Source organism: Heteronotia binoei, chromosome 16, assembly GCF_032191835.1.
Source record: "Heteronotia binoei isolate CCM8104 ecotype False Entrance Well chromosome 16, APGP_CSIRO_Hbin_v1, whole genome shotgun sequence".
Taxonomy (NCBI): domain Eukaryota; kingdom Metazoa; phylum Chordata; class Lepidosauria; order Squamata; family Gekkonidae; genus Heteronotia; species Heteronotia binoei.
Genome location: NC_083238.1, coordinates 44,487,810 through 44,501,349, shown reverse-complemented (window position 1 = coordinate 44,501,349; position 13,540 = coordinate 44,487,810). Strand labels below are relative to the sequence as shown.

Here is a 13,540-nt window from a genome sequence, read left to right as displayed (position 1 = left end):
CACAATGGTAGACTACAGATGTGTTCAAAATCCGCCAGTTCACAGGTTAGTTCCTTTGTATTGTTAAAAGGCTACAAGAAAAGCTGTCTCTTGGAAGCAGTGCTGTGCCTCAACTAATGGAAGTTGATGGATTTTTGTTAATTTTTGCTCCTGGCTAGATGGCCACCTGACAGCAATGAAGATCCTGTGACTTTAGGGGGAGGTATTTGTGAGTTTCCTGCATTGTGCAGGGGGTTGGACGAGATGACCCTGGAGGTCCCTTCCAACGCTATGATTGATGCAGCAGTGGCCTCTCTCAGGGCAGGGGACCTCCACTCACTTTGGCCAGCTTTGCCTTTAATTTGCTCCCTTCCCATATTCTTTAAGGTACTCTCTGATATCCATTCATTTTTTTCATGGATCCGTATTGATACCTTCTCCCTTAAGAGGCAACTTCATTGCCTAAATATTGTGCTACCAAAATCACTAAGGGGAAGAAATCTAATTGTCGGGCTTTCCCATGCTTGTTACCAAGGCAATTCCTTATGTAGCTCAGTGCTTGAGAAGCTAAACTGCAGATTAGGAGGTCTTTGGCTTGGATGTCTTGAACTCCAAAGATAGCTTCAGGCAAGGCACTTTCTCAGCCATCCATCTGCAGGAGGGAAACGATAATTCAGAAATGAAAACCCTTATATTAAATGGATTGTGTTACAATCCTGCAGTTTTTATAGTAGAAATTGTTTAATGGCATTAATGGTTTTAGAAATGTGGCTCTTGTGGGACCAGTTGTTAACATAGGCTTGAATCCTTTTGAATCTGTTTTAATAATCGTGAGCTTCTGCATACAAATGAGGTAGGTATTAATAGTTCAAATTCCTTGCCATTCAAAGTATGAAAATCCAGTAGAAGAATATGGCTTTAATTTTCTCTTATGGCAAAGAGTTGCTGCTCCTGGCAGCATAGTGGCCTGCTAGAAGAGAGAAGGAAGTCCCTGTCCTGCTTTTGAAATCCTCTGTCTGCTTGCCCTGAAGTGCAGGATGAGGACAGGCTTGGAAAATGATGTGGAGGCCTGTTGCTTGTACTTGCTTTATGGATCAGCAACCCCTGCAGATGTCAGGATGTTTCTTTCCATGTAGTATCTCATGAACAAGTTTTTGTAACTCAAAACCTTGCTACTTTCCAACGGTTTAAACTTCTAGGTGGTTCAATAAAACCGTTATTCCACTTGAAGCTGAGAAAGGGATCGAGAGCATACTGTGCAGATGGTGTTTGTCATCATCAACTAAATAACTTTAAAGTGACACAGATGCAGGCAATGTTCCTGCTAAGCTGCTTGTGAGCAGAAATTCTACTTTGTGAACTGTTGCATTAAAGTTGTGAGCTAGTGACATTAAAGTTGTGAGCTACTGCTTAAATAAATTATTGTGCTCTGGGGTCATTCTTCCTGAGCGAAGACAAAATACGTGAGCTGGAGGCTAAAAATTTGTGAGCTAGCTCACGCTAACTCAGAGGGAACTCTGGATGCAGGGCAATTATTGCATTTAATTCTTCAAAAGATTCCACCCTATTTTTTGTGCCATTAAGCTTAATAAAATTAATCTGTGTTAATAGTTAAAAAAGAAAGGTTTTTGGTTGTTTTCCAGCAGTTGTTCTGCTACTGCCTTTTAGCAGTGCAAAGAACATACATTTGATATAATTGATGTTTTTTTTCTCTTTTAGTTCAAAAAACATCGATCAGCCCATGTTTACATAAACAACTTTGCGAAATCTGTGGTAAATCTTGTAGATGCTGTAAGTATTACTATGATCTATGTTACTAATAACATTTTATACAGCATGCGTGTTTGCTGATACTGAGATGAAAACAGAGATGTTAAAATAAAGCTTCATAAGTTTTAGAACTTTTTAGATAAAGAAATCCTATTATTATTCCTTATCTTTAGGATGGCACCAATGTAGATTGCAGGAAGAAAACCAGTGTTCTTTAAACAAATTTTATGCCGTGCAAACAAGAACTAAAATGTCTATTTTATGTTTGATGTATTGTGAACAGGTAACACAAAAGTGCATAAGAGATTTCATGTTTAAATATAGGCCCTCAGAGCATTCCAGGGAGAAGAGGTCTCTTTCTCTTGCTCACTTACACATTCAAACAGAGGACTCCTGTACATATATCTACACATATATACGTATGTGCATTTGCACATGTGCATGTGTGCACACATTCACCAGTCCCCCCCCCAGCACCTCATTAACCAGCAGTCATTGGTAGGGGTGTGTGTTCAACATAAATTGAACCAAAAAAATACCCCAAAATGTGGATAAGGTATTTTCCAGGTATTATTTAAACCTGAAAAAAACCTAATTTATTCTGGCTTTTATTTGGGTGTCAGGCCCAGCTGATCCTCTCTTGCAGCTCCAGGCTCACTCACTACTTAGAGAAGGGATTTAAAAGGATTGCCTTCAACACCTTCTGGTGAACTCACTGCTTTGGAGTTCACTTGCGGCATGGCTTGCAAAAGGCATTTAAAGAGGTCATGTTCCCTTTAAATGCCTTTCCTCCTTCTATTGGAAACAGTGGAGGCTGGGGGCACCTTCTGGGGCCCATAGAATTGGACCCCCAGTCCAGTCTTTCTCAAGCTTGATTTTTTTTATTTCTATTTTAAAAGTATTAGTAGACAAAGAAACAGTGACAATACATATCTAACAGGGGTGTCGAATAAAACCAAGAAAAAGCACAAGGATTACAGCAGAAACAAAAAATATAAACCAAAAATATAAAATGCTCTGGGCATAGGAAAACATGAAATGGCTGGGCATTGCAAGCGCCCCCCCCCCCCCCCGGCTGGGGTCTACACAGATTGGCAGTGGCTCTCCAGTGTAATATCCCCCTTTGGCTGTTGGTTCCCAGGTTAGAGGCACCAGTTCTCTGGTCTACTCAGCAGAGACAAACTGGTTCAAAGCATCAGGCCTTTATTTGCAGTGAGACAACTCCAGCAAGCAACAGCTTCAATTGGTCATACAAATGCTGGGAAGTGAAACGAACTTCACTCCATTGAAATACATTGCAGCACAGACAAAAGTTGTAAGGAAAATGTGGAATGGATTTTTCATTAAGGTCTCTGGTTCCAGATAAACCTGGAGTAGTCTGTCTCAGCACAGAGACATTAATGGAAAATCCATTCTACATTTTCTTTGCAGCTTTGCAAGCCCAGAAGAGCTTCCTACTGAAACAGGCAAAGACAAGGCAGAAGGAGCTGGGAACTTTGGCAGCTTCAGAGCTACAAAGGGTGTGGGGCGGGGGGGTGGGGGGAGAAAGAGCTGTGGGCCTGATTAAAGTCCTAGGTGGGCCGGTTGTGTCCCACGGGCTGTAAATTTGACACCCCTGATCTAATACTTACGTTGTTACTTTAGAATTTTCCATTGTTAAATTAACATAAGGTTCTAAAATATGAAGCCACAAAAAAGAATTAAGACAACTATATTTATTTAATATGAGCTAATCAGAATCTGTATTCAAGTGGATCCGTATTCAACTGGATCATTTTGGGCTAAGTAACAAAATGAGGTTTCCAAATATCAACTTAACCCTTATAGGGAATAGACAATGCAAAATTGGCCATATATCACTTAGTAGGATTTTATTATCCATCTACAAACTGCCAGGACTAAAAAACTGGCCCGATAATTATCTTCAAAATTGGCAGCTGTGCTAGGTTGCTAACTAGCCTTTGGGATATTATCGCTGGAAGCATGTAAATTAATCTCAGCAAACAAAATGGAATCATTAAAGCAAAACAAAACGGGACAATGAGAGGAAAAGAAAATAAGATTTAAGAATTAAAGTTTTTAAAATTTGGAAATCAATCAGATACTAGAGAAACCAGTTGTTTCTTATTCATCTACATTCTGAACGGCTTTTAAGGCCTCTTCTGCTACTATTTAGTTATTGACGTTCAGAGCAGCTCTCCTTTTTTAGAGGAGAGGCACCAGCAGCTATGCTGCAGATTTGTTGCCTGTACTTCAAACTGCCCCCCCCCCCCCCCCCCCGGAGCCTTAGATAACCCCAGCTCGATTATCCAGTATAGCCTATGAGGACCATTGACTATAATGGTCCCCGTAGAGTATAATGGAGCTGAAAATATTTGGCAATCCTGAATATTTCCTGAATCAGAATACCATACCAATATTGGGATTCATTAATATTGGGGAATAATGGGATTTTTTGGATTCAGTGTGCCCAAACCCAAAAAATACCTCCCTTTTTTTGTACACTGCTAGTCAGTGGGACAGCAATAGAATGGGGGGAGGGGCTGGCCTGGCATGATGGTGTACAGCTGCTGGACTGTCTCCTGTCAGTTAACTCATGTTGCCTTGTTGCACACCTTCAAGTGGTCAATAGTGTTTGTCATACAACAAAACATTCTAATGTGAAATGATAATTGGGTTGGATCCAGCCAGCGTTTGTGGTCAGTTTGGTCTGATACCCTCATTATAGTGCCTCCCCATGTGGCTTTTGTTCATGTGTTCCCCTTGATTCAAAATACTTTGGTGGCGTCTCTTTCTCTCCCTTTTCCCCTGCGGAACAGCTGCTTTGATCTGACTCTTTATATTTCTACTGAGAATTGATGAGACGCAATACGATAAAAACATGGCTGAAAATAGGTGCCACAGTGAAATTTCTAAGTGCCATGGTCCCCTGATACCTGGGATTTTCCTTGCCCTGAGCTTTGAGGCCTTACATTTGCTGAAGGAAACCGTGCACACTGGTCACTTGCCCTCTGTCAACAAAGACTCCTCTCTTGGCAGCTCTTGGAGTGAGCCCCACTGCTCCTGCTGTTCCTTTCACTAGAGATATTTAATAGCACCATTAAACTACTGTGCCTTCTGTGTCTGCCTGTAGACTCTGAAATTTCAAATACATGTTGTGATAAGAGAAAGAAGAGAAGAGATTGGATTTATAACCTGCCCTTTGCTAGCCAAAGGAGTCTCAGAGTGGCTTACAATCTCCTTTCCCTTCCCCTCCCCACAACAGACACCCTGTGAGGTAGGTGGGGCTAAGAGAGCTCTCCCAGAACTGCTCTTGAGCAGAATAGCCTTGGGGAAACTTGTGGTTGACCCAAGGTCACATCAGCAGGTGCAAGTGGAGGAGTGGGGATTCAAACCTGGTTCTCCTTGATAAGAGTCCGCACACTTAAACACTACACCAAAAAGAGGTATAATTGCTATTACGATCTATTCCAGCACATTTACGGTTATTTACAATTATTTTCCATAGCAAGAAATTATGCATTTATTTTTAAAAAATATATTCATATGCCTGCCTTTCTTCAGAGCAACAGTATAAAAGCAGTTTGACTAAAAATAATAATAAATAGCATATATAAAACATTAAAAGCAACCTAAAAACACCTTATGCCCCCACCAACAGGGTGCTGCTATTATTCCTTTGTCCAGGCTCCCTTGAGTGGTCTCTGGAATAGCTGTTCAACCTCCTTACAGTAAACTAAGGAGAGCAGGAAGCTCCATGACCTCTTTCTGGAGGTTTTTACATTATACCTAGTTCATGACAACAAGTTAATGAGATAATACACACAAGTATATGTGTGAAAATATCTGCATGGATCTTCTGAATGTATACATTAGGAAGACATTCTGTTACTTCTGTATGACTCAATTTAGTGTACAGTTTGATTTAATGTAAACTGACTGATTTTAAAGAAATTTAAGAGATATATTGGCTAATTATATACCCATGTTTCCCTCTTCCTTTGACCCCTTTTGTCCTTCCACTGACTAATTGGCTGATTGTGCATGTTTGACCCAGTGTTCTACTCCTGTGCCTGTCATGTCTTATCCCTCAGATTTACAAGGAGCAACTGAACACAAGGGTGGTTTTGGTTGCTGTTGAAACCTGGTCTGACAGGGATCGTATCACTATTCGCCCTGACCCGAGGCAGATGCTTCATGATTTTTCCCGATACCGACAGCAGTACATCAAGCAGCATGCTGATGCTGTTCACCTTCTCTCGTATGTATCGTCAGTTAGCTGTAATGTTTTTGCACATTGCACCTTTTCTTGAAGGTCCCTGCTCCACTCTCTCTTTTATGCAGTGAGAATTTTTTTATGCTGCCTCTCCAGTCACATGCCCCAGGCGGTTTGAAAAACAAAACAATAAAAGATATTAACTTAAATCTAGCCCAGTATAAAAGCATAGAACATAACCCAGACCGCTGACAGCTCGAAATAACAGTTTCTAGACTAAAGGAGTCTTAGAAGATCAACCCCTTAATTATCTACTTATTCCTATCTAGAGAGACCTCAAATCCTGCTTATGGCTGTAATTGTCACTGAAAAAATAAAAACATCATAATAGAGGAAAATAAGCTACAAAATATATACCAGCTTAGCAAATGTTTGTGTCTGCATTTCATTCCAAAATGCAACAGAGATATTAACAAAAGTATTTTATTTATTTAGCATATTTATATGGTGTTTTCGCCTACAACACAGAACTCAGACTTTATATTCATAGGAAATCTAAGATAATCACTCAGAATACTACATCAGAACGTTCATTGTTCATAGCCCTACTATTACAAAATTCCAAAGTGGGAAAAAATAGAATATCAGTAAAAGACACCTAAAGAGACAACAAGAAAAGCTGGCAGTCGGCGGCCTCTCAGATTGCAGGTCTTTATACTGTCTGTGGGCAGGAGTGGAGGTCTGCAGGAGGAGTTAAGCCCAAGCCATCTCCAGGCCAAGGTGGTAGTAGTAGCAGGAAACAATGCAGAAGATGGTGTAGGTAGTTTACAAGTGTAGGTAGTTTACAAGTATAGCTATGTAGATGGGATCAGCAAAATGGGGCAAATGATGCACTTTTTCACAACTGCTAATGTGATTTCCTTGTTCCTGGGACAGTAGTATTTATTGACATACAGCTTGGAATAGAAGCCTGTCCTTCCACTTTGTGCAGCTGGGCAACAGCTTCAGTGGAGGGAGAGGACCCACCGTTGCAGGGAGTCTGCATGAAGTGCTCTCAGTAGGTTAGGGTTGAAAGAGGGTGGTGAGCTGGAAAGTGGCATATGGCACTGAGTCCTGCAGAAGTAGCCTAAATTTCCTGTAGGAAGACATGACACAGTCTTACAAGATTCATTAGTGGCAGAAATCCTGTAATACAAAGGAAGCAGGAGGAAAACAGCATGACTGGCTTAAAAGCTAGGAGAACTAGGAACTGGGCTTGTGTGATAATGTTATTTCCCCTTTTCATTGCTTTACTCCAAACCTTGCCTCAGAAATGAATGAATCTATGGTGAAGGGATCTATTACAGAGGTGGAGGAATAGACCCCATTGCACTTGTTGACCATTTTTGTAGATTAATTTAGCTTTGATAATTTGTTCTCCCCTGAGTAGAAGAAGATGATGATGATATTGGATTTATATCCCGCCCTCCACTCCAAAGAGTCTCAGAGCGGCTCACAATCTCCTTTACCTTCCTCCCCCACAACAGACACCCTGTGAGGTGGGTGGGGCTGGAGAGGGCTCTCACAGCAGCTGCCCTTTCAAGGACAACCTCTGCCAGAGCTATGGCTGACCCAAGTGGAGGAGTGGGGAATCAAACCCGGTTCTCCCAGATAAGAGTCCGCGCACTTCACCACTACACCAAACTGGCTCTCCAGTAGTGAGTAGGTAGTGATAATGTTAATTTATGTGATGGAGTTCTTTCAGACATTTGAGAGATGCTGCTATAGTTTGCTATATGAAGAAATCTTTTATTATTGTTATTATTACTTTCTTCTTAAGGAATGTGACGTTTCATTATAAAAGGAGTAGTCTGAGTTATTTTGGAGGAGTGTGTTCTGTGCCTCGAGGTGTTGGTGTCAATGAGGTAACCTTTCTCTTTTAATGGCTTTAGGGGGTTGGTAATGAAAACATTCTCCGCCTTTTTAAAGGAAACTTTTTGTATGGTTTTCAGAATCCCCAAATATGCATAGGAATTTCGCAAGACCATAGCCTGAGAGATTATTGATTAAAGCTATTTGCCCCTTTTTTTTGATGTTAGTGCAGGCTTATTAGAAGTATGTGGCAGCTCCTGTATTCAATATATTCTTCAGTAGCAAAACAAATAACAATAACAAACAATAATCTTCAAGCATTTAAGGATTGCCACAACACAGAAAAATTTACCTGTTTCAAATGCATCCTACATCATTGCTATTTTCAGAGCTGTTACCTAGGATCTTTCTGTTATATTTCAGTATCAAACCTTGTTCTTGGAATTTAGATTTAAAATAAACTTTCTCTTTATTTCTTTTTTTGCTGGGCTCTTTCCTTCATGGCCCCTTGTGGTTTAATTCTTGTAAAAGTGAAGAGATTGTTCTGCTTGAAGGGGGAAGGCAAGGCTTCTGTAACTAATACCTCTTCCCAGTTGTAGATCGCTTCTAGGCATCACTTCCAGTAGTAATGTTATAGCAAAACCAGTTGTGAGAGGAAGGTACTTAGCTGATGTGGGCATTTTGGGCTACTGGTCCCAACTTGGCATAATGGTTAGTGGGCAACCTGTGCTGAATCTGCTCATCAGTGCACTGGTGATTTGTACACCTTTGCTGAAAATCTGCAAGAAACCTTTCTGCAGAAATGCCCTTTGACCGTAGCTGGGAATCAAAAGCTTAACCTCAAATGCATAGCCACCAAAGAAGTTTTCTGCGCTATTTGTTTAAACTCATTTTGTTTGCATTTGAATGGACACATCCACATTCTTTTTCAAGAGAGATGTCAAAACGTTGTTCTTTCTGATACTGTAATAATTATAGACTGATAAATCTCAGCTTGTGAATTCCTGGATCATAACTAAGGAAAATAAATTAATACTTTTTCCTTGAAATGAACAGAACAAATGCTCCCATTTATTTTACTGTACAGGAAGCAGACTTGATTTAGATTAGTCTAACTTATTTCCAACTAAGTATGTTTAAGGGTCTGGGTCAAATTCCTCACAGAATGAATAGTAAAACAGAAGATTTGCAGTCTAAATTGCAATAATCCTTATTAGTTTTATGTTTCTGTTTCCAACAGTATGGTCTTCCCTGGGCAATGGCACAAGAACTGTCCCAAAGTCTGGCTCAGAATTTAGGAATACAGTGGGAACCGGGAGCCAGAAAACCAAGTATGTAGTTTGTGTTGAATTCCTTCTGTTCTCTTTGTTAGACTGACTTTACAAAACTTTTGTATAATTTTGTATAATCATAACTTTGTATCAAACCATCAGTATACCTAATTCTCTAAATGACTCCATCTGTGGATACATAAATCCAGAGACTGGAGCCATGAACTGGCAAGACAAGTCTTTGTGCAAATCTGAGAAGAACCCCAGGTTTGCAGGGGGGAAAATGGAACAGATATGCACACAGAGAGTTCAGGGAGGGCTGTTTTGACCTCCCAGTCCACCTCTGCTTCCCTTACCCCCTCCCCTGGAGGGAGAACTCATTGGGGCCTGGCCTGGCACCAACCAGCATGCTTTCCATACAACTTCCATGACTCGCCCAGGCCTAGTGACATCCACCTGACAACTTGCTACTTTGCTACAGCAGCCACCATGTTAACTGGTCTGGGTAACACATACACTTTGTGCAACTCAACAACTTGATGATATGCAACTTGCCTAGGCCCAGCTACAGCCACTGCGCAACTTGTGCAATTCAGCTGGGCCAGCTACGGATGCCATGAAACTCACTGGAGTGACTTGCTGCCATATGACTTCTGCAGTTTGACAGGAATTATCCCAGAGAGAGGCTGCCAGGGGGAAGGAAGGTGGGAAAACTGAGAGCCAGTCAGAGGTCAAACTAGGATCTGGGAGACTCAGGTTCAAATCCCCTCTCTGCCATGGTAGCTTGCTGGGTGTCCTTGAGACAGTCACACACTTTCAGCCTACTATACCTCCAGGTTGTTGTGAGGATTAAATGAAGGAGAAGAGAATTATGTAGGCTGGGGATTGCATTTGGGAGTGGGGAAAAGTAAAGGTGTAGTCCCCTGTGCAAGCACTGAGCTGTTACCAATCCATGGGGTGATGTTACATCATGACATTTTCTTGGCAGACTTTTTACAGGGTGGTTTGCCATTGCCTTCCCCAGTGGGGTATAAATGAGGTAAATAATAAGATGGAGATGGAGGAGCATATAAAAGATAGATTTGGTGGGTGGGAGAAGAGAAGCAGAAATGGGAGAGGATATGGGAGCTGCTGGGAGGAGGGGAAAAGGAAATTGTGTGGGGAGGGGAATATTGGGGGAAATGAGATGTCTCCACATCCCTTTGGATGTTCCCTGCTTGTAATGTCCTATCTAATACTGAACCTGGCCTCGTGTATAGATAGAACCAGGGAACGGGCCAGATTGAGAGAGTACTATCCAGGTCTACAAATATATGGGTGGGGGGAAATGGAGGAATAATATCTGGGCTTGGAGAGAGTGGAGGAGACAGCTTTGGTGTCAGCTCAGGCACTGCTGCTGTATGTCAGCCCTGCTGCTTCCACCTCTTTCATGCAGGCCAGTAGGCAGGGAGGAGAAGCAGGAGGAGGGTGGAGGCATGGAAAATGGAATCTGCCACAGCCCCCCTCCACTGCGGTGGAGCCAAGCAGCTGGATGCTGCAACCGAGCAGGCTGGTCATCCTAGTGGAGGGAGCATGTGATTTCTCCCTCACACATCTTTTACCCCTAATGTACATGTGGTAAGTACAGATAGTAATTGTTATATAGATCACACAAGCAGTACCATCCTAGGTAGATTTGCACCTTTAAGTCCATAGAAGTCATTGGGCTCAAATAGGTATAAATCCAATTAGGATGGCTCTATAAATGTGCTGACTCTTACGCTAGTTTAATGTCTCCCTTTTATATTTACTTTGCCTGATTCTAGGATATTCTGTGAATACAATAATCATTAGAATAGCGCATACTGACATTTGCTCCAGTGCAAGGCTATAAAAATGAACTTTACTTTTGTCTTGTGTTTAAAGCAGGGGTGGAATTCTAGCAGGAGCTCCTTTGCATATTTGGCTACATCAGGGGTGTGTGGCCTAATATGCAAAGGAGCTCTTGCTAGAATTCCGCCCCTGATTTAAAGCATGGTAGCGCAGGCAGATATTACTTTTGAGGCAAGTCTACTTTTTCTGTTGATAAAGAAATCTAATTTACATTTTGAGAATCTACCATTTTGCATATGGCCTGGGGGAGTCAAAGCTATGTTGTGAAAATTTGGTTTTGAGACATTGGCATGGTGATTACTCAAGTGACTTCAGTATACATCCCAAGGGAAGAGGTTCTCAGACTGCTTTTACACTGGCAAGCAGATCACTAGAATCAAAGAGGTAATGATTTTTGCAGGAATCCCATGTCTTATTCTGTTCCTGTGTACCTCCTCCCTGGTAGGTATGCTTCTATAATTTAAATATTATGGGAACGAAGTTATGTATTAGCCCACCTCCCCTATATGAATGGTTGTTGCTGGTTGTTATGTTTTAACTACTACTCTTCATTTTTGTGTGTTTTTGTTGAGAAGAATGTGACTGCACAGAATCCTGGGGTGGATGCATCATGGAGGAAACGGGGTATGCTATAATGATTAGTACCTAAGGCTTATATACTGTGTATGAGTTGCTAAGAACAAATTAAGGAGCCTGTGTTTAGACTAATAATTACTAGGGTGCGTATACAATACATTAACACTGAACCTTATCCCCAGATAGGTTGATGATTGCATATGTCCGTTTCTGTTTTCATAGTTTGAAAAGGGATACTTAGATGGAAAAGAAGTGCTGTTTTTCAATACTAGCATTTTTTTTGCGTGTAAAAATAATTAAAATAAACCTATGGCAAGTGATGCAGTCCACTCCATAAAACTGACCAATCTGAATACAAAAATTTAGGAGATTATTTAATATAATATATTATATGCAGAACAATCTGCAGCTTCTAATGATGGAAGTCTGCTTTCGAAAAAGCAAAATAGTTATATACACTAGTATACTTACCATGTCACTATTCAGGTTGAGCAACAGAGTATAATTTCTAAACTGCATATGAAATGGAGGTGAATTGGAGGAACATATGTAGTATAAAATTTTTCCAGCAATGGAAAAAATACTATTTTTTCTTAAATAACTTTCATAACTTTTAAGAAATGTAGAATCATGCTTTTTGGTACTTTTATATATGTGTATATTAGTGTTCTAGTATGTAACCATATTTCTCAGCGCAGGAACAGGAGTGGGGGATCCTACCTTATGTTCATGCACAGCATTGAAATTAATAATAATAAAATAATGCTTGACCCAAGATGGTTATACATAAAGCTCAAGCCTTATTAGTGTAAAACCAAAGTATTGTTTTGTTTAAGTTTGCAAAAAATGTGCAGAGTCCTCACTATGCATAGTGGAGCTAGAAATATATCTGTCTGAGCAAGCCTATATTGTGTGTTTTTTTAATTTCATGGGCTGTTACATTCCTCAGTGCCTTATCATGAAGTGTATTTCTCAATCTTTATTGTTTTTAGTGTCTACCATCCCAGAAAATTCTCAAAATGCAGCATTGCTGAATACAAGAGCTTTTTAGGAAGAGGAGGAGGTTCCTGTCTTTTCAACAGGCCAACAAAGGTAGGGCACAACTATGTATTCGGTGTGGTTCTGTGACTTTATCCTGATGGCATTCTTCTGAGGGAAAGCAGCTATAGATTGAGTGAAGAACCAGTCAAGAGGAGGTGCTGTTTAACCCTTTCCTTCCCATCCCCCTTGAAGGTAGCAGTTATGAGGCATAACTGCTGAAGAAATGTTCCTTGAACCCCAGTGATTGTCTGGGCCAGTTACTGGGTGGTGGCAGACCTCCAGAGGCCAGGTCTACCGGTATAGTGGAAAGGGGTCGGTAGACCTGTTCTCCAGAGGACAGGTCTACCAGTATAGTGGAAAGGGGCAGGTAGACCTGTTCTCCAGTGGACAGGTCTACCAGTATAGTGGAAAGGGGCAGGTAGACCTGTTCTCCAGAGGACAGGTCTACCAGTATAGTGGAAAGGGGCAGGTAGACCTGTTCTCCAGTGGACAGTCTAGCAACATAGTGGAAACAGGTAGGTGAAATTTGACATGATTTTGTTTTCTCTTATGATGTTAGTCTTAAAATATAGCTAAATATAATTTAAAAGAATTCTGAGATTTTTACAAGGTTATGGAAGTAATCTAAAAACTAATTTACACAAATCTAGACATGCTTACAACTTTAATGCTACTAGCTTTTTTGCTCATGAGGTAGAATTTCTGCTCACCACACTGGCACTTAGAGGGAACATTGGGATGTATAGTCATTCAGCTGCAATTTTAGAAGAAATAGAAACATCCATATGAATTTATAATGGTTCTTTGTATATTTGCATTTTCCAGTTGTTCGATACCACTGAGTGTGGAAATGGGTATGTAGAACCGGGAGAAGACTGTGACTGTGGATACCAAATGGTAAGTTCAGAGTATTTCTAAACACAAAATCAATTATCTAATCCTTCTCATTCATATACTAAACCAT

The 13,540-nt window shown here is 40.8% G+C and overlaps 1 protein-coding gene across 1 annotated transcript in view; it reads left to right on the top strand.

Annotated features, from left to right (window-relative positions):
• The window catches only part of ADAM23 (ADAM metallopeptidase domain 23), a 138,575-nt gene that overhangs the window by 54,551 nt on the left and 70,484 nt on the right, over window positions 1-13,540 (top strand). Inside the window, exons 10-16 of the mRNA XM_060256873.1 lie at window positions 1,699-1,770; window positions 5,844-6,010; window positions 7,785-7,869; window positions 9,057-9,147; window positions 11,535-11,583; window positions 12,528-12,627; window positions 13,402-13,473. Of these exons, the coding sequence (XP_060112856.1) occupies window positions 1,699-1,770; window positions 5,844-6,010; window positions 7,785-7,869; window positions 9,057-9,147; window positions 11,535-11,583; window positions 12,528-12,627; window positions 13,402-13,473 (636 nt within the window). The remainder of the gene's footprint in view (window positions 1-1,698; window positions 1,771-5,843; window positions 6,011-7,784; window positions 7,870-9,056; window positions 9,148-11,534; window positions 11,584-12,527; window positions 12,628-13,401; window positions 13,474-13,540) is intronic.